General features: G+C 53.8%; 1 protein-coding gene across 1 annotated transcript in view; it reads right to left on the bottom strand.

Moving 5' to 3' along the window:
- Positions 1-4,567: 4,567 nt before the first annotated feature.
- The window catches only part of LOC145505924 (liprin-alpha-1-like), a 22,068-nt gene continuing 5,758 nt past the window's right edge, over positions 4,568-20,877 (bottom strand). The window contains exons 5-11 of the mRNA XM_081489269.1: positions 17,062-17,145; positions 14,215-14,328; positions 12,920-12,982; positions 11,903-11,982; positions 9,562-9,697; positions 6,710-6,933; positions 4,568-4,906 (exon numbers count right to left, since the gene is read on the bottom strand). Coding sequence (XP_081345395.1) covers positions 4,588-4,906; positions 6,710-6,933; positions 9,562-9,697; positions 11,903-11,982; positions 12,920-12,982; positions 14,215-14,328; positions 17,062-17,145 — 1,020 coding nt within the window. The 3' untranslated portion in view covers positions 4,568-4,587. The remainder of the gene's footprint in view (positions 4,907-6,709; positions 6,934-9,561; positions 9,698-11,902; positions 11,983-12,919; positions 12,983-14,214; positions 14,329-17,061; positions 17,146-20,877) is intronic.

Raw genomic sequence — 20,877 nt, 5'->3', positions numbered from 1 at the left:
AGCTGATTCATTTTGCTGTATAGCAAAAACTAGCACAACATTGTAAAGCAACTAGACGCCAAGAAAAAAAATTTTAATGTATCAAGAAGGACCAGACATTTTTATTCACCTCAATGCAGCCCACCCTCCCATGTGAGTCAAAGCCACCACATTCCTCCCACGACCCAACCAGCTGCTCAAACCAGGAATCTGGGTCTCACCCCTCAGAGGCTTTGTGTACCCTGAACCACCAGAAGGTCCTGTGACACTGCCTTGCGGTGTGTCCTGACCTGGGTCAGCGTCTCCTCTCACGCCAGCTCGACCTCTGCTCCCTCGTCCTCACAGAGCAGCTTTGATGACCTGCTCTGCTCTGCAGTGTCCGGTCTGCAGGCTGAACCAGAGAGAGTTGGATCTGTCTCTCACCCCTCTAACATCCTTCACTGACTGACAGTTCAGATAAAACCCATCTTCTGCCCCAGTCTCGCCAGGCTGTGCTCAGCCCTGGCCTTGCCCTGAGCCTTTCTGCCTGCTCACCTGCCTTTCCTTCCAGACCAAAGGCCGTCTCCTTGAGGGCTTGTGGACAGCAAACTCGGCTCCTGCTCAGACCCTTAACGTGACATGTAAACCTGCTCTTCATTTATGTGGACCCCTGTGCCCATATTTGGCAAGCGTGGCTCTTTCTTCAACCTAGAGGGGTGGGATGGGAAGTGAGATGGGAGGGAGGTTCAAAAGGGAGGGTCTATATGTGTACCTGTGGCTGATTCATGTTGCGGTTTGACAGAAAAGAACAAAATTCTGTAAAGCAATTATCCTTCAATTAAAAAATAAACTAATTAAAAAAAAATAGATGATCTCTCCTGGACTCCCAGCTTTTCCACTGGTCCTGGGTCTGAGGACAGGAAATAGTGGTGGCAACAGTGTGGGGAACAGCTAACCCCTTCAGGGTCCAGACGGGTCTCACTTATACCTTTGCGCATGTGGTTCAGCCAGGAGAGGTTTTAGGAAATATGCACGGCCAAGTATTTTTATAAACAATGAGTGCGCTGTTTTAGCCAACTAACCTGTGCCTTTTTAATGAGATTCTGTAAAGAATACTGATCCACTGCAGCCCCACAGGAGCTTGGTGACAACAAAGTGACTTAGTGCAAAATACAGCTGAACTCATTTAACAGCAGTTGAATAAACTGTGCACCCTCCCCTGATCTCTAACAACCACCCTCAGACAACAGAAGGCTAAAAGGCTAGAAATTATCCACGTGGAACTGAACAGGGATCAATCTCAAATTCAAGTTAAAAGAAGCATTCATAAAAATCAGAAAACAACAAAGAACAGACCAAGGAAGTGACACACCTGGGTTGACTATAGACTCCATGGAGAAAAACACCTGCCTCAAAGTCAGGGACCACGGCCAGGCCCTTCCCCCAGGCCTCCTCCTAAGGCAGGCCTCTGGGTCCCCAGCCTGGCTGCCCTCCCCCAGGATGGGAGCCCGCCCCACGGGTGCCCACGTGACTAGGACGGGCAGTACCGTGTCCTCACTTAACAAGAGGGCAAAGCAGGCCACAAAGCAGGCGAGCCGTACACCCAGGTCACAAACCCCAGGGTGACGGTGCTGCTCTGCTGTGCCCGGCAGAAGGGTTCCTGGGCACTGCGCTGCCTGAACTGGAGAGCGGCTGCCCGAGTCCTGCGGGAAGGCCCCAGGAGTGCTCGATTAGCAGGCTGGAAGCGAGAGAGGGACAAGGAAGGCCAGCCCTCGGGGCACTGGACTCCAACAACAGGGGCTCATCCAAGTGACCCGAGGGGAGAGGCACCGAGCTCCCTCCTGATGCTCCCTCCATCAGGGATGCCATGATGGACACGAGAGCCTCTGGAGGAAAGCGGGCTGGACGGCACCACAGCTAAGTGTCCAGGCTCTGATCAGACCAGTCCCCACCGCACTGCTGGGTGTGCAAGCCTGGGCATGGTGCCCAGCCTCTCTAAGCCTCAGTGTCCATGTCTGCTGAATGGGGATAACAGCAGCCTGGACCTCACCTGGGTGTCTGTGGGATTAGATGACAGGCTCAGAAAGCACTCTTCGGGGTGCCTGGCGCACAGAGTCTCCTGCACACTGCTACCCACCGTCATTAAATTGGTTTCCCCCAATTCTAACATCTATGGTTCTGATTCAGTCATTTCTTTTAAAAAACCACTAAGTGGAAATTCCATGGTGGTCCAGAGGTTAGGTCCAGAGGCACTTTCACTGCCCGGACACAAATCTGATCCCTGGTTGGGAAACTAAGATCCCGTAAGCTGTGCAGCATGGCCAAAATAAATAAGTAAATAAAATTTTAAAAATAATAAATAATACTATGTCCATTATAAATAAGCATGATATGATTAGAAGGCAAACAAGTGGGAGAAAGGCAAACTGTTACAATTTTCCCAAGGAATGACCCATTTGCAACAAAACCATCAGCATATTTTAAGTGGTGGGTGAGTTTCATCACTTCCATTAAAATGTCAATTATTCACCAGTACATAACCACATAGCGTTCATTCATGTAAAACGATAAAGACTCTTTAATACTTCATCGAGAAACAAAGGCATGCTAAATTACTAAATAGTTTACCTTTCGACGATGCTTCCTTAAATCACTAGGCTGATAGATGCATGCAAAGAAATGAAGAGAAACCAGATTTATTGCGACTTTGAAGCTAAAAATCCAAGAATCCGTATAGGCAAAGACAGTAAAGCAAAAATGACAGCAAACATATAAGTGAGATGAAGATTTAGAGAACATGTAACTGGAAACAGAACATTTTCTTTGACCACAGAAGTTAAATAAGCTATTCAGGATTTACTAGAGAAACACTATACATTATTCCTCAGGAAGATACAATTCTATTCCAACATCATGATTTGTTAAAGCACAGCATTCTGTACAACAAAGGGCCTTAACAGAGGGCCTGAGTTTTCTATTCTCAGCCAAACTTCTCTATAACTTAGTTTCTCTTAATAAATAACATGTTATACTTCAAAATAGTAATTTAACAGATGAGGAAGTTACCATAATACCTTTTTTAACACTGAACAAATCTAACCACCTATTGGACGTTAATGTAATATCTTTACGTAGCATCTGATTTCAAACTTCTCAAAATAAGTTCATTAAAGCAGGTACCCTGTGAAAATATATAAGAATGAAAGCTAGAATAATAGCAGGTGGAGTCTTTACATTTTATGAACCATAGAAGATACATTTTAAAAGAGTCTAGTAGAGACATTAACCGTGCAAAAGCTGATGAGATTTACAGTCTTAAGTACAAGCACCAACACAGAAAGGATATTGTCAAAAGTCCATTAATTCTACACTTAGAGGATCATTTCTTTAGGTAAGCATAATCTCATTTATGAATCACACGTTACGTAGTGTACTATCCATCTACATTCTGCTTGTAACTGCAGAGTGATACAATAATTCAAACTTCCTGCTGTGGGGGAAGAACATCATTTAATGAGACATGACGACAAAGCACAAACCCGACGAAAAGGGACACACGCTGTGGACCACAGCACTGCTATGACCAGAGCAAGTGGGAGGGCGAGGGAGGGGAGACGGATGGGTAAACTACAGCCTCCGGGTGGGGGGATGGGAGGCTGGGGTCTGGACTGACGACGACTAAGCAGACAACAGTATGAGACAGGAAATCAAAACCAATGATGAAAGCAGACACACCGTCAGAGAGCTCCAACAACAAGGAAAAAATATACAGAACTGTTCTTTTACAAATACTCGGAAAGAAATCAAACATGAAACCACAGAGAAATTTCAAAGAATTTTAAATACCAACTAATTAGCCAGTGATGCAAATTATAAAAACAGTGTGTCAAGAGACCACAAAATGGACGAGTTACCACTTCATCTGCAGCTAAAATGATTCACCGTTAATTTAATTATATGCTAACTAACAATGCAGCTACAATGAAACGGGTGGTAACAAAAAAAAGTGATAGTACAAGTGCAGTTACAAAGCAGAGTGTTGCAGACATGATTTCATGGGGTAAACAGCAATGCACTCACAAAACCTAAGCTAAACACGCAAGAAAGCTGGAACATGTGCTTTAGAGCCGCACACTCTGTCACCAAAAGCCCTAGGTCGTCATCCCATTTTTAGACTCGGAAGAGTGAGGAAGCCCAACTTCTTCCCTGGGGCCCTGGGCTTTTAACCTGGTTTCACACGCAGAGCTGGCCTGAGCGTGCGGCCAGGTCCAGCAGCAAGCAGACCAGTTTAGCTTCTTGGTTTTGTTCCCACCGCATGCCCTGCACCCTGCAGCCAGGCATCCCCAATGGAAAATGTGCTGCACGGTTTTCACACACCATGAGACCTGCCTATGGTTACTTTCACGAAGCTGTCTGCTCCCTGAGAACAGAAACTTCCCTGGAGCTGCTGTACCCAGCACAGGCCAGGCCCAACGTTACAGAGGCAGGCTCTGGCTGAGTTCATGATGATGTGGCTAAGCCGGTGGTCCAAATATCAAGACTCATTTGTCGCTGTGTGATTATAGAATGATTAAAGACTAGCCGGTTTTAAAAATCTTAGACCTCTGAGTGTAGCAAATGTATCTGATTTTATTCTGGGTAAAAAGAGAAAAAAACAAAAAACAAACAAAAACAAAACAAAACCAGTGTGCTTGGGGAGGGACGCAGCAGGGAGGCCAGAGTCTTGATGTCCAGCTTGTCCACCTCTTGCTCCGGGCTGTGCAGCCTTCTTTGGGGCTTGGAGCGCCCACTGCTGGGCGGGCAGGAGTCGGCAAGCGAGGAGGTGGGACACAGGTTGAGGGAGCTCACAGATTTACGACGACGAAGGTTGCCTAAGCTCCCCCTGCACACTCTGCTCTCAATCTCCTCGACCCGCTCCTCCGTGTTCTCCTTCTCTTCTTGGATCAACCTAAAATAGAATAAAACTCTTCACCTGCCTTTGTCAGCAGAGGAACGTGTCTGGACAACAAATTTGGGCTTGCATTGTGTCACGATTAGCAAATTCCAGGAACAGTTGCTCAACTAACATCTCAGCAAAAAGGTAGGACTTTCCCTCTTTTCAATAGTCTCAAACTTAGAATAATTATCATTGAGTCTTACAAAGTGGCCCCTGATCATTCACGTTTGATTTGACTTATTTACTCTAACATTCTGACGGGGCCTGGGTGGCGCCTCTCTCCCTGTGAGGAGATACCTGAAGTTGACAACCTTCACCTTCCCTGCTCTCAGGGCAGAGATGCACGGCAGTGCCTGAAGTCTTTTCCACTGGGAATCAGGAACTCTGTATAATCAAACAGCAATTCACGAACAAGCTGGAGTTTCTAAACACAAGTCTCCAGACCAGATGAAGTGCTGAGTTGATTTTTTTTTTTTTAAGGTTCTATACATACAAACGCATCACTTGATGCAGTTCTCCACCAGCTTTGTGTGGTTTCTGGATTCATGTCAATGTGCTGCATTAACCTATAATTCATGGTTACTGCTTTTCTCCCCTAATGTGTCGTGGATGATTTTATATAGCAGTTTAAATACTCGATTATGCAAATAAAATGATTTTCAAATTTAACTACAAGATTCTTACAGGTCGTAACCTCTCCAGTTTCACTTCTGCTTATACATACTGGAAGTTTTTCACCATTGATAACAAGTTGATGGACAGCATTTGCCATTTACATCAAGTTAACTTGTGGCATAAGGAAAAATCACCTTTACCTGACAACGTGCTGTAAAAATAAAAATATTAATATATAACCGTTCCAGATTACCTGCGGGGACGGGGAAAGACAATCTTTCTGAGCTGTCTGTGCTCAAAGCTGGCCCACAGAGCAGTCTGTCTACGGCGTCAGAAGTGCAGGCGGCACCACCTGCGTTTGCTGGTTGGCCGTCACCCCCGCCTTTCCCCCGGGTGCCCCGTGCTCGGCCGACAGGAACAGGCACCTCGGCCTGGGCTGACGTGACAAGAACAATCTGAGCAGCGGCTCTGCCAGGTCCTGTGCAGAGTCACCGGCCTGCGACCAACTCTGAACGTGGACTCGGGACAGGAGGCACGGCTGTGCGGGTGTGGTACCAGGCAGATCTCGGGGCCCCCAGCCACCCGGCTGCACCCAGACCCAAGGCCCCCTGTTCACCACGAGGCCGGCCTTTGGATTCTAGCCCGTTTTGTAAATTGTTATAACTGCCAAGACGGTGTCTAAGGAAAACATCTTCAATATACTGATGAGATGAGAAAAACTCAAACACATGTCCTTGGACCACTGTCTTACTTACAACAAGCCGATCTTCACACTGTATTAACTTTAAAAGGAAAATGCAGATCTGAGTGGGAATTTGCCAACCCCCAAACCCCAGCTTTTCTGTTCTAGGTGGCTTTTCACCAGAATGTGGGCGGCTCCGAAGGACACAGGAGGGCGAACCCTCGGTGCCGGAGGGTGCACGGGCCACAGGGGGACACTGCCTTGGCACCTCACCCACCTTGGGGCTCAGAGCTGAGAGGGGAACAGCCCACGGCGCCTCCCCACAGAGTGCTGACACCACACTGTGGACCGAACGCCCTGGCTGACTGAGCTCTATAATCAAGGGTGATCTCGGAACTGAAAATTCTTGAAGCAGACCTGAAGTCAGTTTTCTTACTAGGGAACACTCAGACTTGTCTAAGGAGAACAGCTCCTCAGAGAAACCAAGTTTCCAGGAAGCTGGGCTCGGGCGCACCCACCGGATCTCTTCGCTGATGCCGTCCAGCTGCTCCTGAAGCATCGCAGTCAGAGTCTCGGCATCGCCCTGCCCGCTGGGCGACAGCAGAGCAGCCGAGCTGAAGAGGGTGGCCCTGTCGCCCTCGCCGTCAGACACGTCCACGTCACTCTCGAACGCCTGGGCCACGCTGGCCGGCACGCTGGCTTCCTTGGCGCGCTCGCAGTCCTGTTTCTTCGGGGTCTGCACCTGGGCACGAGAGGACCACGTCTCATCAGTGACCACGATTTTACATGGAAGCCCTGACTTTGGATAAACGGGCCATGCTTATGAGACACTGCCATCTATTCAGCGAGCAGCACTGAAGAAACGGGCAGGAGGAGAATCCAGTTCCTAGATGGCCTGGTGACATTCAGGTCTTAGCATGGACGGAAGGCAATCCTGTGAGGTTTTTCGTAAGGGTGGGCTGATGGAGTCAGAGACAAAAACCAAAAATTAAAAAAAAATACATCCATGCTTTCTTCAGCCAGGCTGAAGGAAAAGAAAAAAAAAATCCTTCAGCTCCGCAGCCGCTGGGTCCACCTCAGCCATCATCACTTGTACTAGTTCACCGAGGAGTGCAGTCCTCGCAGGTTCCCAGCCCTCCGTTTTCCAGGCTGGTCTGAACACCTCAGACAGGAGTGAGCAGGGGCAGCCAGGGGACGGGAGGGCCAGCCACCCGCGGCTCTCCTCTCGGGACACAGGCACTTGGGCTGTTCTGGGGGACGGCCCCTCACACCGCAGGGGCGGCTGTCATCACAGATGCCCGGGAGAGTGCCTGCTGGGCCCCATGCCGCTCTTCCACTCTCACACCTCACACCCTTCTCTCTGCAAATCTCCCCCCTGCCCCACTCTCAACCCAGGTCCTGCCTTCTTTTCCCAGACATGACCTCAAAGCAACCGAGGGGCAGCCTTCAGGGGCTGGTTCGACGGCTCCCTATCCCCCGTTGTCTGTGCCCTCGCCCTCTCTCTTCGTCACAATCCCTCCCCAGGGCTGGGCCACCCCCTTCGCTGGCTCCAGCACCTCCTGCCATCATTCCTGCTCCGCTCCAGTGAACCAGCTGCCTATGGGTTCACCCCCATCAGCCCGGTCAGCACGTCCTCTCCCTTTTCTCACCTTAAAATCACACAATGGGAACCAGCAGATTCCTCCTCCAGGGCTCCCTGCAGCACCCACTGCAGCTCTCTGAAAGCTCCCTGGGAGCGGCCTCTACTGTCCCCTGCCCCACCCAGTCTCCAGCTCTCTGCAAGCAGGTGGTGTGCCCCACCCCGCAGGGCAGTTCCCCGGGGGCGTCAAGGAACCCATGTTATCAAGCCCCCTCCCCTCCTTGCCCCCTCCCCTCCTTGCCCCCGCAGCATGTCTCTCCCTGGGCTCCTGGCCCCTCCCTCTCTGGGGTTATTCCTCAGTCCCTCCTGCCCCTTCTCAACCTTGGAATGTGGGGCACCCCACGGCTCTACTCTTGTACCCCATCTCTCTCCACCAGCATATGCCTGGTGACTTTACCGTGCTCGTGCCTTTAAATGCCATCTGTATGCCCACGACCCTGAGTCCTCTCCCGGATCCAGGCCGGAACACTCAGCTGCTGACCTGACACGTCCCCTGGACATCTGACGGGCTCGTCCACTTGAACAGGGCTGAGGTCGGCTCTTAGCTCCCCACCCCAGTGCCCTCCTCACCTCAGGAAACAGGCTCCGGCCTCGAGCTGCTCAGGCCTGAGTCCGGGGTCCTCCCTGATGCGGCCCTCTCTCTCCGTTATCCTAGCTTCTTGACAAGACCCTTTTATCTATCTCCGAGTGGCTACTTCTCTTCCATCCTCCGGGTCTCTGTTCAAGGTCACCCTCCTGGTGTCACCTCGCTGGCCACCCTGTTCACACACGATCGTCCCCCCTCCTCAGACAACTCAGGCACTCTGGTCTCCTTTCCCTGCTCATTACTGTCCGACAGGCTGCGTGGGTTTAAAAATGGGTCCACAAATTCTTCCATCCTCTTCCCTTCAAGAGGCAGAGGGGGGCAACTCCTGCTCAGCCCGAGCGAGGCAGGACTTCGCAGCTCACTCTCGCAAACAGAACTGAAGGTCTGCGGCTTCCGAGACCGGGGCGCAAAAGGCCCCGGGCTACATTCCGCGCTCTCGCTCTCAGAGGGTGTTCTGAGGAAAGCCAGGCCATGAAGAGGTCCACACAGCAGGGACCTGGGCCTCTCCCTACCAGCCAGGTGAGTCTGAAAGCCTGCCATCCAGCCCTGGGGGGCCTTCCCATGTCTGTGCCCTCAGGAGGCCCTGAACCAGGCCCACCTGCAACAATGCACAGAAACGGTGCTCTGTGACCTGCTCACTGGGACGTCACTAAGCTTTGCAGTGATTCCTTACGTCGCAGTGGATCAAGAATGCACACGGGTTTTAATTCACTGCTGGAGTCCTTCTTCTGACGATGTCTGGCCCCAACTAGCTGCTCACTGAATATGGAAGCTCAAACACAGACATGTATGAAAAAATTCATGCCATGAATGAGGCAAAAAGATAAAGGCACTTAAACTTCCAATGAGAATTCTTCTCACTATAAGATGATGGATATGTGTATCCAGTTACTCGTAGGACGATTTCAAAACTGTGCTAATTAGTACCATGCTGGGCCTCGCAGTAGGCCACAAGTTATCAGAATTGGTTAAGAAAAAAAAAGCATGTCTTCAAAGTAAACTCTTAGCCAGAAAAAGGAAAATGGGAAGACATAAAGCGATCTATCAACGCTTTGTTCCAAACCCATCTCAGGACCGCAGGGTGAGGGTGCAGGTGCCTCACAAGGTGCCCACCAGGGACGGGCAGGGGGCGGGGGGGTCCTTGCCTTGGACGGCTCGTCACGCAGCGCGGCCAGCCGGCCTTTCTGGGGGCACCGCAGCACCGCCCCGCTGCCGGAGGAGTCTGCCGGCCCATCCGCCACAGGGAACCTGAAGTCCAGGGCGCTGTCCAAGTGGGGTTGGCTGAAACACACGGGAGACAAGAGCGCTGTTAGAAGGAACGAGAGTTCACTCTGTCAGTCAAGCCAGAGCCTGTCGGTTTGGAAAATCGGCAATTTCAGAGAAAAGGGCCCCCGGGAGGGCACTGCCCTCCTGGCTCCAACAGGAACAGGCCACCTGCTGCCCCGCAACCATTCAGGGCTCAGCCCACCATCTGCAAAACTCCCATATGGGGGGAAGGCAGTGCTGACGCGAGGGTGTGGAGCTGACTAGGACGGGATCAGCTGTCTGGGGCTGGGGCGTCCGTGGTCCCCTCGGAGCCCACCCTCAGGTCCTAGGGCGGGGCCTGCACCTTCTCTGCTTTCTCCTTGGCACCCGCACCTCCCCTCCGGCCCGCGCCTGCTCTGACCTCCCTCTCCCGCGTCATGTCCGTGGATCACAATCACCCGTCTACCTGGAACATTTTCTGCACCGCTCTCAGCGCTTCTAAAGGTGCCTCAGACAACCAGCAGCAGAAAGCCCTGAGACCCACAGCTCCGAGCTGAGCCGCACTGGTGTCTCCCATCAAAAGCAGAGATGAGCATGTCACCAGACTCTGGGCGGAACAAGGCCCAGCACAGATGCTCAGGCCCTGAGCACTAAGACTTGGGCCTGCTGGTGCCAGGAGCTCACTCAGGAGGGGCCTGCTGAGAGGCGGTGCGGCCCCGCTTTGACTGTGAGCCGCCTACACTGCAGGACCGCCGGGGGTCTGCTCAGTCTTGTCTCTGGGAAGAGGGTGGCGCCTTCACCTGCAGGAGTCCCTAAACCCGGGAGACAGAGCCCTCCTCCGAGGACAGGACACCCCATACGTCTGCAGAGCGGCCAGGCCAACCACCGGTCAGCCTGCTCGGGTTCACACGCTGCTCCGCTCAACAGTTTTGCGAGGAAAACTGTGCTGCGCTGAGATGGAAATCTGGACTCTCCCCGAGCCACACCTGTCTTCCCTCCCGGCTCCCCCACCTCCTGAGGGAACCACTCCTTTCTCTCCTCGACTTCTACCCAAGGGCCCGGGGCCAGACCACACTTGGGAACTGGGTGGGAGGTACGACACAGTCCCGCTGTGGACTGCGGACACTCGAGGGTCCTCTGAAGGCCACAAAGGTCTCTGGGTGTGTCGCCCCCCAACCATCACCTCCCAGTCCCCTCGTGGAGTGCAGCCTCCATCTCTCTCTCCCTCTTCACCCGAGGCTCTTTCCTCTGGGAGAAGGTCTCAGAGACAAGGTGACCATTTCCACTGGGAGGTCCTGCCAAATACGCCGAGCCTGCCCTGACTGTGAGCCAGCTTTTCTGTCCCCACTCCCTCCCTCCTGAGCCAGCATAGTGCCCCCTACCCAGTCCACACTGCCCGCAAGCCCTGTTCCAAGGCCCCCCTGTGCTGCCAAGTCCCTGCATGAGCCCTTGAGAGCTGCCTCCTGGACACACCCCTCCCTTGCACCAGCCTTTCTGGCTCTGTCTTTGTCTCAAATGATATCCCCTTACTCTAGAAGAAGGCTGGGCAGGGGCCCTGGACCGCGAGCATCCCCTAAGCACACAAACACAGAAATATGCGTGTGGGCTCCAAACTGTCTCCTAAATCGGGATTCAAGCAGCAGTCGATTTCCTACATATGAATGAATGTCACCAGTTAAGCACTTCAATAACCTTTGCTAAAGTTTCTCTCTTACTTGTGACCATTTTCCATGCAGAAGCCAAAGAAACATTTAAATACTTAATAAGAATTACTGCCGCTACAACAACGAGGAAGAAAAAATCAGGATGCTCAGTAATCTGCTCGCCTCATTCACAAGCCAGGTGATTCCTCCCACCGCAGCCAATGGCCAAGTCACGTCTCAGTCTCCATTCACGTAGAAAAGACTACAGGTCATTAACCTTCTGCGACTTTAAAGAAACATCAGTGTCACAGTCTGTCAGGTCCCTCAAATGAATACACCCATATATCAACTGGGCCGCCCCCTACTTCCAAACCTCCGCCTGTGGTTTTGAGTTTTGTCAATACTGTGACCACCACTCTCCCCGGTACCAAGTTCGACCCTGAGGAACGATGCTTGTCTCTTCCCTCTCGCTGGCCACGAAGCTACAGGCTCCTTGAGGTGCGACCATGAGCGACACCCAGTCATACTGTCCACACACCAGACAGGCCCGTGTCACATTCGACAGTGCTGAGGGGAGCTGCCCAGGGGAGGGCCCTACCCGTGGTGGAGGGGAGCCCCTCCCAGGATCATCTGGTCCACTTCGGCTCTCAGGGTTTCCAGGTTTTTAATCAGCTGGTCCTACGAGAGAGCAAATGACACAGCCTGCACCGCTTGCTTTCCGGATGTAAAATGACTTGCACCAAAATGTGCGTAACAGGTTACGTTAGTCGTTATCAACTCCGAACATTTTAATTCTGAGGAAATGTACTCTAAGCGTCCCAGAGCAAATGTAAACACTCAGAACAATAGTAACCCTTATAAACCATAATGAATTAGAAGTTACATCTCAGGTGTAGAAAAGCTTCTGGAGGTATCATGGCAAGCCATGAACAACAATGAAGGCTGTAGAGAGAAGCTGGACTTGGGGCGGGGGCTCGGGTCGGGGGGACAGGACTCACTCTATTGCCCTCGCTCCTCTCACTGCTTTAAAGTGTTTCCATGGAGCTCACATTCATTCCTCTACACCCCACTTCACTTCCTCACGGGGTAAAACAAGTCAAACGGGCCAAGTTTCCGAGTCACTCGACTCAACCTGGCAGCTCTGTGCTGTCGGCCACGGCAGTCAATCACCTCGTGCAGCCACTGAGGACGAGACACAGGCCGGTGCAAAGCTCGATGTGGAAATCACACAGATTTCAAGACTCGCGGTGAAAAAAGTATGGAAGTAGCTCGTTCGTTTTTAGGAAAGTTTAGACTGTGTGTGTGGCTCGTATTATCTTTCTGACGGACAGCACTGTCCACGGGAAAGGCTCACGCTTTGTCTCAGCTTTCGGGTGAACCCAGAAAGGACTACTCAGAATTCTGAACCACACACAACGGCCACACACTCTAAATCCACCTATAATGCAAACACATTCAATGTTCAAAACCAGAAATGCTATACGTGTTACAGCAGTAGACTGGCCAGGAGGAAAAGGTAACTCGACTTCCACTAAGCATCTGTAGTAACTGTAACAATGAACCCAGCTCAATTCAGCTCTTAACACATTTCTGAAGGATTTAGAGATTTAAGTACCTGGTAGTTTTGCATTTCTTCTAATTCCTTTATCGCGTTTTCAACTCTCCGTTGGAAAGAATTCTGAAAAAGACACACACAGTGCTTTAGAGTCAATAGTCACAGACATCGCGTGGACTGCGGAGGGCTCCTCTTCCGTCTGAAAGCGAAAAGCACCTCGGGAGGAGCGGCAGAGTGAAGTGCTGGCACGAGGCCGGATGACAACTTTTAACGCTCACTTGTACACAGACAATCTCCTGCTTCCCCGACTGATCTTCGAGATACAAGGACACCAGGTCCCTGGGCTAAGTGAAACTGCTTTATACTTGCTTTCAGCTCTTGCAGTTCAGTGGTCACTCAGGAAACAGGCGCAGGGTACATATGCCAAATTCAAACCTGAGACAAAACTCTCCCCACCTCAGGCCCAGCCCACAGGTCAGGGTGACGTGAGGGGAGCCCTGTGTGGTCTCTGGTGAGGTGTGTGTCACCTTGGGTTTTGTGGGGGAAAAACGTGCCGTAGCACTTGTAGTGACCATGGGTCCCTCTCAGACAAGCGTCGCCCAAGCGCCGACCGCGGGGAAGGTTCTGGGCCTTGTCTTTAGGGCACTGGTGCAGCTGGGACAGGTTTTCACCAAGACTGAACTCGACTGTTGCCCACTGAGCTGCTCTGATGGAGCTTCTCAGACACTTTCCAAAGCAAATGAAACGAGAGGAGGCTGGAGCTGGCATATGAGAAAGCTTGCGTTTACTTGCTTCATTCTTTTCTATCACATTATATAAAAGATCCCGAACTAAACTTCTTGATTTGGCTGCGTCGGGCCTTAGCTGCATCACGCAGGACTCCTTTGACGAGACTGCCGCCTGGCACGTGGGACCTTAGCTCCCCAACCAGGGATCGAACCTGCATCCCTGACCTTGCAAGGCAGGCTCTCAGCCACTGGACTGCCAGCAAAGCCACAGAAATCAACTTCTAAGAAAGAAACGAAGGGGTGAGGGTGGATATAGAAGAAAGTTCTCACACGGTGGCTGGCAACACCGGGGCCGTCGGTGGATCCAGCTCCCTGATGCTTTCTCTAAGGGTTGTGGGCACACATCTAGGTCTGTTCCTGTACACACTGCCTGTGGAAGCTGTCACGCTTATTGACTAGCATGAAATGCTGCTACTCAATTATTCGTAACCATGAAAGACACTCACTCTGGGGCCCTCTATGGGAACAGTTTTCCGACTCCTGTCCTGGAGATCCCCCCCCACACACAGACTGGGCCGGGCCAGGCCAGATGCGCCTCTTTGTAAAGGGGCCGTGGGGCTGGCTCACCTTATCCTCCGGAGCCGCCATTCTCTCCTTCAGATGAAGCTGAAGCCTCTCATCTGATCCGGACAGAAGCTTATCCTCAGTATGTTCTTCATGCATGTTTTCTCTCTGCCTCACCTAAAACAGGAAACACAAAAACTCATAAACTTCAAGAGCAAGTACGGTCGTTCTTTTAAAAGCACTGGGGAGCCGCGACGTGAGCGGCCTATGCCCCGGTTCCCGAGGCGGACCCCTCCCACGGCCACCCCTGGTGGGCTCTTGAGCATCACCAGAGCAGACGGGCAGGTGCAGAGGGAGGCTGGGACTTCACTTGTCAAAGGTCACTCCCAACGCTTCTCTTCGGCACAGCACCTGGGGGACCTTAGTGTCACTAGCCATTTCCTGTCGAAGGGGCTCCGAAGGCAAGCACATTTACACTCAGAAACAAGGAGACTTTAAAGGCGATCGGCTTACACACACGTAGGTGAAGGAATTTCTCAGTACATAAACAGAAGCTTGAGTCTGGATTAAGGGGGTAAAATGAATTCAATTGGTAAAGTAAAAGGTGAGAAAATTCATTTTGGGAAAAAAGTCAGTGGAGATAGACTTTCACTAATTTTTCTTTATATGCAACATCACTTGCATTCTTTGTAATGATTGCTGCTCTTCAGCGGCTCAGTTGTGTCTGACTCTTTGTGAGCCCATGGACTGCAGCACGCTAGGCTTCCCTGTCCTTCACTATCTCCCAGAAGTTGCTCAAACTCACATCCATCGAGTGAGTGATGCCATCCAACCATCTCGTCCTCTGTCGCACCTACTCCTCCTGCCTTCGATCTTTCCCAGCATCAGTGTCTTTTCCAATGAGTCAGTTCTTTGCATCAGGTGGCCAAAGTATGGAAGCTTCAGCTTCAGCATCAGTCCTTCCAATGAATATTCAGGACTGATTTCCTTTAGGACTGATTGGTTTGATCTCAGTGAAGTCCAGGGGACTCTCAAGAGTCTTCTCCAACACCTCAGTTCAAAAGCATCGATTCTTTGACGCTCAGTCTTCTCTACGGTCCAACTCTCACGTCCATACATGACTACGGCAAAAACCATAGCTTTAACTAGGTGTTCCTTTGATGGCAACGTAATGTCTCTGCTTTTTAATATGCTGTCTAGCTTGGTCATAGCTTTGCTTCCAATGATAATTCATATTCAATTCAGTTCACTTGCTCAGTCATGTCTGACTGTGCGATCCCACGGACTGCAGCATGCCAGGCTTCCCTGTCCATCACCAACTCCCAGAACTTGCTCAAACTCATGTCCACTGAGTGGGTGATGCCATCCAACCATCTCATCCTCTGTCATCCACTCTCTTCCTGCCTTCAATCTTTCCCAGCATCAGGGTCTTTTCCAATTTGAAAATTCATATGAACACACTGGAAATAATTACCTCAAGCAATTTTTAAATGTAATAACAAAGTTGGCAAATCTGTGTTTTATAAAATGAGCATCAATTTCACGGTTTAGAAAGCTGTTTTAGGACCTACTGTATAAAAAAAAATGCAGAGAAGACACAAGAATGATATATTTGAGACTGGCCCTGTGTTAGAAATTGCTGAGGCTGACTGACGGGTCATGGGTATTTATTATCCTACTGCATCCACGTTTGTGCATGTTTGAAATTTTCCATCGTAAAAACTTAAAAAACAGGTTCTTTTCTGTTAAATATTGTCTGTTAAAACAGAGTCTTCTCCAGCAACACAATTCGAAAGCATCAATTCTTCAGTGTTCAGCCTTCTTCGTGGTCCAACTCTCACATCCATACGTGACTACTGGAAAAACGATAGCTTTGACTCCATGGACCCTTGTCGGCAAAGTGACGTCTCTGCTTTTTAATATGCTGTCTAGGTTTGTCATCGTTTTCCAGGGAGCAAGCATTTTTTTTGAATCTCATGGCTGCAGTGATTTTTGAGCCCATGGAAATAAAACCTGTCACAACTTCCACAATAAGGCATCGGCATTCAAATATTTTTAAAGCAAAACAAAAGTTGACTTTGAATTGGCTTAGTCATAAACAGCATCCCAATCTCAACAGCCTCTGAGCAGCAGTTCTGAAAGTGAGGAAGTACACCCCTGATCGGGAGACACTGAGCTCTCTGCCGAGGCGGGGAGAGCGCCTCACTGCGGGTCTCCTGATGGGAGTCAGAACCACTGCCCCCTGGGAGCCCGCGTGTGAGGCTCTGCAGTCCAGGCCCAAGAACACTGGTATGGTGGGGACCGTACTGACCCCTGAGGCTGGACCTGGGATCCCCACTCCATTTCCTAGATGGTCTGTACCGCCGTGTGGACAACCCTTCTCGGAAACCTCCCTCAGGACTCGCTCATGCGAGCCTCCACCATCGCCCTTTCCTGATGCGCCTTCTGTCCCAGCACAACTACGGTTCTCCTCCTGCCTAGGAGCAGCCATCCTACACACACACCCTGTCTGGACCAGCAGTTTGGCATATGGGACTTCAGCGCCACGTCTGAGGCAAGCAGCTCCACATCTGGGCGCCATGCCTTCAGTTTCATGAGCCCCGGGCTGGCACCCTCAGCTTTGTTTGCGGGGCAGTCGGGAGGCCCACCTGTATCCCGAGCAGCTCGCCGGACTGGCTGGTCAGAGCAACAAGCAGCCTCCTTGAACGTGGGGACGCCCTGGCCCCTGCCCACCGCCTATGGGCGACCACCTCTGGCCTTGCTCCCGAGGAGGTGGGTGCCCGGATCAGCAGACGGGCCACACACGCACACACTCCGCGGCAGAGATGGGAGCAGCGGAGAACGGCAGCGCCGGCCCCCGCCCAAGCCGCATGTCCGGCCCAGACGCGGCCTCCCCGTCAGCACACGCACCGGCTGCAGCTCCTTGTCCTTCTCCTCCAGTTGGGCCTCCATCTGGCGCAGCCTCTCCTCGATGTTGCCGTGTCCCTCCTCCGCCTGTCGGCCAAGAACAGCGTCAGCTCCGCTCGCAACAAACACTGTCCTGACAACATGCGGGCTGTGATCACAGGGGCGGCAAGCGGGCCATGCTCTGGGTGGACCACTGGCCCCGGGTTCGCGGGGGACACGCCTGCACGCCGGCTCACGCAGCCTGCACAGCTTCGCGTGTGACACGTGGGTGATGCAGGGTGCTGGTGACCGGCTCGTGAGAGGAGACGTGCGCCCCCCCCCACCCCGGGCCCCACAACCGCGGCCGCTGCGCCCCCTCCTCAGACTGCCTGTGGCGAGCCAGCGTGGGCAGCAGGCAGCGGCAAGCACGGGACGCATGAGGGCATGCGTTCTGCCTTCCTAAGCTGGAAGGTAAGTTCCAACAGTTTAGCCTCCTTATGGCAGAGCTTCTGGAAGACAAAAGGTCAGACTACGAGGCCGACCGGGGACAGACAGCACAGATGCCAGCGGAGAGAAGAAGCCAGCCTTGAGAGGAAGATCACAGGCAGAAGGGCGCTCCCCTTGCGCCTGTTACTGACCCTGCTCTGGGGGGTTTGCCAGCAGCCCCACCGCCGGCTTCCCGCGACCGGCCGGCCCCTCTGCCGCTCACTGAGCTTCGGGCAACGCTCCCACAGCCGCGCCAGAACAGGCCCAGCCCGCTTCTCCGTGCCCAGACAGTGCCCGCCGGCAGCGCAGGGCCACGCCTTTCCTGCCAGAAGGACGGGGTGGCTGGCTGGCTGGCTGTGGGGACAATGCCCCCAGCAGCGCCACATCTCTGGGACGCGGCCTCTCACCCTCCGGCTTCCGGGGACGGCGAGCTGGGAGTGGGGCCCCTGGTCTGCACATGCCCCGCTCTGACGTCTTTAGCAAGTGTATGAATAAAAAAGCTGTGTTCACTGCAGAGCTATTTAAGCCATCTCTTCAACGAGAATGGGATTTTTCTAGGTCTCTATCCTGCTAGGATTTGAGTTGCTGACTGAACTCTGAGCAGCAGTGACTCGGAGCTGAAGTGTCCTGGGGACACACAGAACACAGGACAAAACTGGAGGGAAATGAACGTATGGATGACACACAAGCGGGGACTGTCTGACACTCAGGGAGCACTCCCATCTCGGACGGGCAGCACGACCCCCGCGTCTGCGCTTGTTTGTGGACTGAGCAGCATGGGCAGGGGCACGGAGAGACAGCGCAGGAACAGGAGCCAGTAAGCCTCAGCAAACCACAGCAAGTACAAACCCTAATCAGACTGGAGCTCTAACCCTGCCTTTTGTCACAGTGACCCCAGTTCCCAACAGGCTGCCGCGAAGTTCCCTGCTGCTGATTAGGGTTTGTACTTGCTGTGGTTTGCTGAGGCTTACTGGCTCCTGTTCCTGTGCTGTCCCTCCGTGCCCCTGCCCATGCTGCTCAGTCCACAAACGAGCGCAGAAGCGTGGCCAAGAGGAGCTAGGCCGGGCCGGGCTGGGGGCCGGGGGCCGGGGGCCGGGAGCTGGGGGCGGCAACCGAGAGGGGCTAGGCCGGGCCGGGGGCCGGGGCGGCGGCCGAGAGGGGCTAGGCCGGGCCGGAGGCCGGGGGCCGGGGGCCGCAGCCGACAGGGGCTAGGCCGGGCCGGGAGCCGGGGGCGGCGGCCGACAGGGGCTAGGCCGGGCCGGGGCCCGGGAGCCGGGGGCGGCGGCCGAGAGGGCCTAGGCCGGGCCGGGGGCCGGGGGCCGGGGGCGGAGGCCGACAGGGGCTAGGCCGGGCCGGGGCCCGGGTGCCGGGGGCGGCGGCCGACAGGGCCTAGGCCGGGCCGGGGGCCGGGGGCCGGGGGCCGGGGGCCGGGGGCGGCGGCCGACAGGGGCTAAGCCGGGTCGGGGCCCGGGGGCTGGGGGCGGCGGCCAAGAGGGGCTAGGACGGGCCGGGGGCCGGGGGCCGGGGGCGGCGGCCGACAGGGGCTAGGCCGGGCCGGGGGCCGGGGGGCGAGAGGGGCTAGGCCGGGCCGGGGGGCGAGAGGGGCTAGGCCCGGCCGGGGGCCGGTGGCCGGGGGGCCGGGGGCGGCGGCCGAGAGGGCCTAGGCCGGGGGCCGGGGGCCGGGGGCGGCGGCCGACAGGGTCTAGACCGGGTCGGGGCCTGGGGGCTGGGGGCGGCGGCCAAGAGGGGCTAGGCCGGGCCGGGGGCCGGGGCGGCGGCCGACAGGGGCTAGGCCGGGCCGGGGGCCGGGGGCTGGGGGCCGGGGGCGGTGGCCAAGAGGGGCTGAGGCGGTGGCCGAGAGGGGCTAGGCCAGGCCGGGGGGCGGCGGCCAACAGGGCCTAGGCCGGGTCAGGGCCCGGGGGCTGGGGGCGGTGGCCGAGAGGGGCTAGGCCCGGCCGGGTGCCGGTGGCCGGGGGGCCGGGGGCGGCGGCCGACAGAGGCTAGGCCGGGCCGGGGGCCGGGGGGCCGGGGGGCTGGGGGCCGGGGGCGGTGGCCGAGAGGGGTGGGGCGGTGGCCGAGAGGGGTGGGGTGGTGGCCGAGAGGGGCTAGGCGGGGCCGGGGGCCGGGGGCGGCGGCCCACAGGGGCTAGGCCGGGCCGGGGGCCGGGGGCGGCGGCCGACAGGGGCTAGGCCGGGCCGGGAGCTGGGGCCGGCGGCGGCGGTGGTGGCGGCAAGAGGAATTACCCAAGGCCCAAGGTAAGAGAAACCCAAGTAAGACGGTAAGTGTTGCGAGAGGGCATCACAGGGCAGACACACTAAAACTAAAACTACAGAAAACTAGCTAATCTGATCACACGGACCACAGCCTTGTCTATCTCAATGAAACTAAGCCATGCCGTGTGGGGCCACCCAAGACGGATGGGTCATGGTGGAGAGGTCTGACAGTTTGTGGTCCACTGGAGAAGGGCATGGCAAACCACTTCAGTATTCTTGCCTTGAGAACCCCATGAACAGTATGAAAAGGCAAAAGGATAGGACACTGAAAGATGAACTCCCCAGGTCAGTAGGTGCCCAATATGCTAATGGAGATCAGTGGAGAAATAACTCCAGAAAGAATGATGGGATGGAGCCAAAGCAAAAACGATACCCAACTGTGGATGTGACTGGTGATAGACGCAAAGTCCGATGCTGTAAAGAGCAATATTGCATAGGAACCTGGAATGTTAGGTCCATGAATCAAGGCAAACTGGAAGTGGTCAAACAGGAGATGGCAAGAGTGAATGTCGACATTCTAGGAATCAGCGAACTAAGATGGACTGGAATGGGTGAATTTAACTCAGATGACCATTATATCTACTACTGTGGGCAAGAATCCCTTAGAAGAAATGGAGTAGCCATCATGGTCAACAAAAGAGTCCGAAATGCAGTACTTGGATGCAATCTCAAAAAAGACAGAATGATCTCTGTTCGTTTCCAAGGCAAACCATTCAATATCACGGTAATCCAAGTCTATGCCCCGACCAGTAACGCCGAAGAAGCTGAAGTTGAACGGTTCTATGAAGACCTACAAGACCTTTTAGAACTAACACCCAAAAAAGATGTCCTTTTCATTATAGGGGACTGGAATGCAAAAGTAGGAAGTCAAGAAACACCTGGTGTAACAGGCAAGTTTGGCCTTGGAGTACAGAATGAAGCAGGGCAAAGGCTAATCGAGTTTGCCACGAGAACGCACTGGTGATAGCAAACACCCTATTCCAACAACACAAGAGAAGACTCTACACGTGGACATCACCAGATGGTCAACACCGAAATCAGATTGATTATATTCTTTGCAGCCAAAGATGGAGAAGCTCTA

The sequence above is a fragment of the Giraffa tippelskirchi genome, chromosome 1, assembly GCF_054371585.1.
Source record: "Giraffa tippelskirchi isolate mGirTip1 chromosome 1, T2T-mGirTip1v1.2.pri, whole genome shotgun sequence".
NCBI classification, from domain to species: Eukaryota; Metazoa; Chordata; class Mammalia; order Artiodactyla; family Giraffidae; genus Giraffa; species Giraffa tippelskirchi.
Note: the sequence above shows the minus strand (reverse complement) of the source record. Positions and strands in the feature narration are given on the sequence as shown.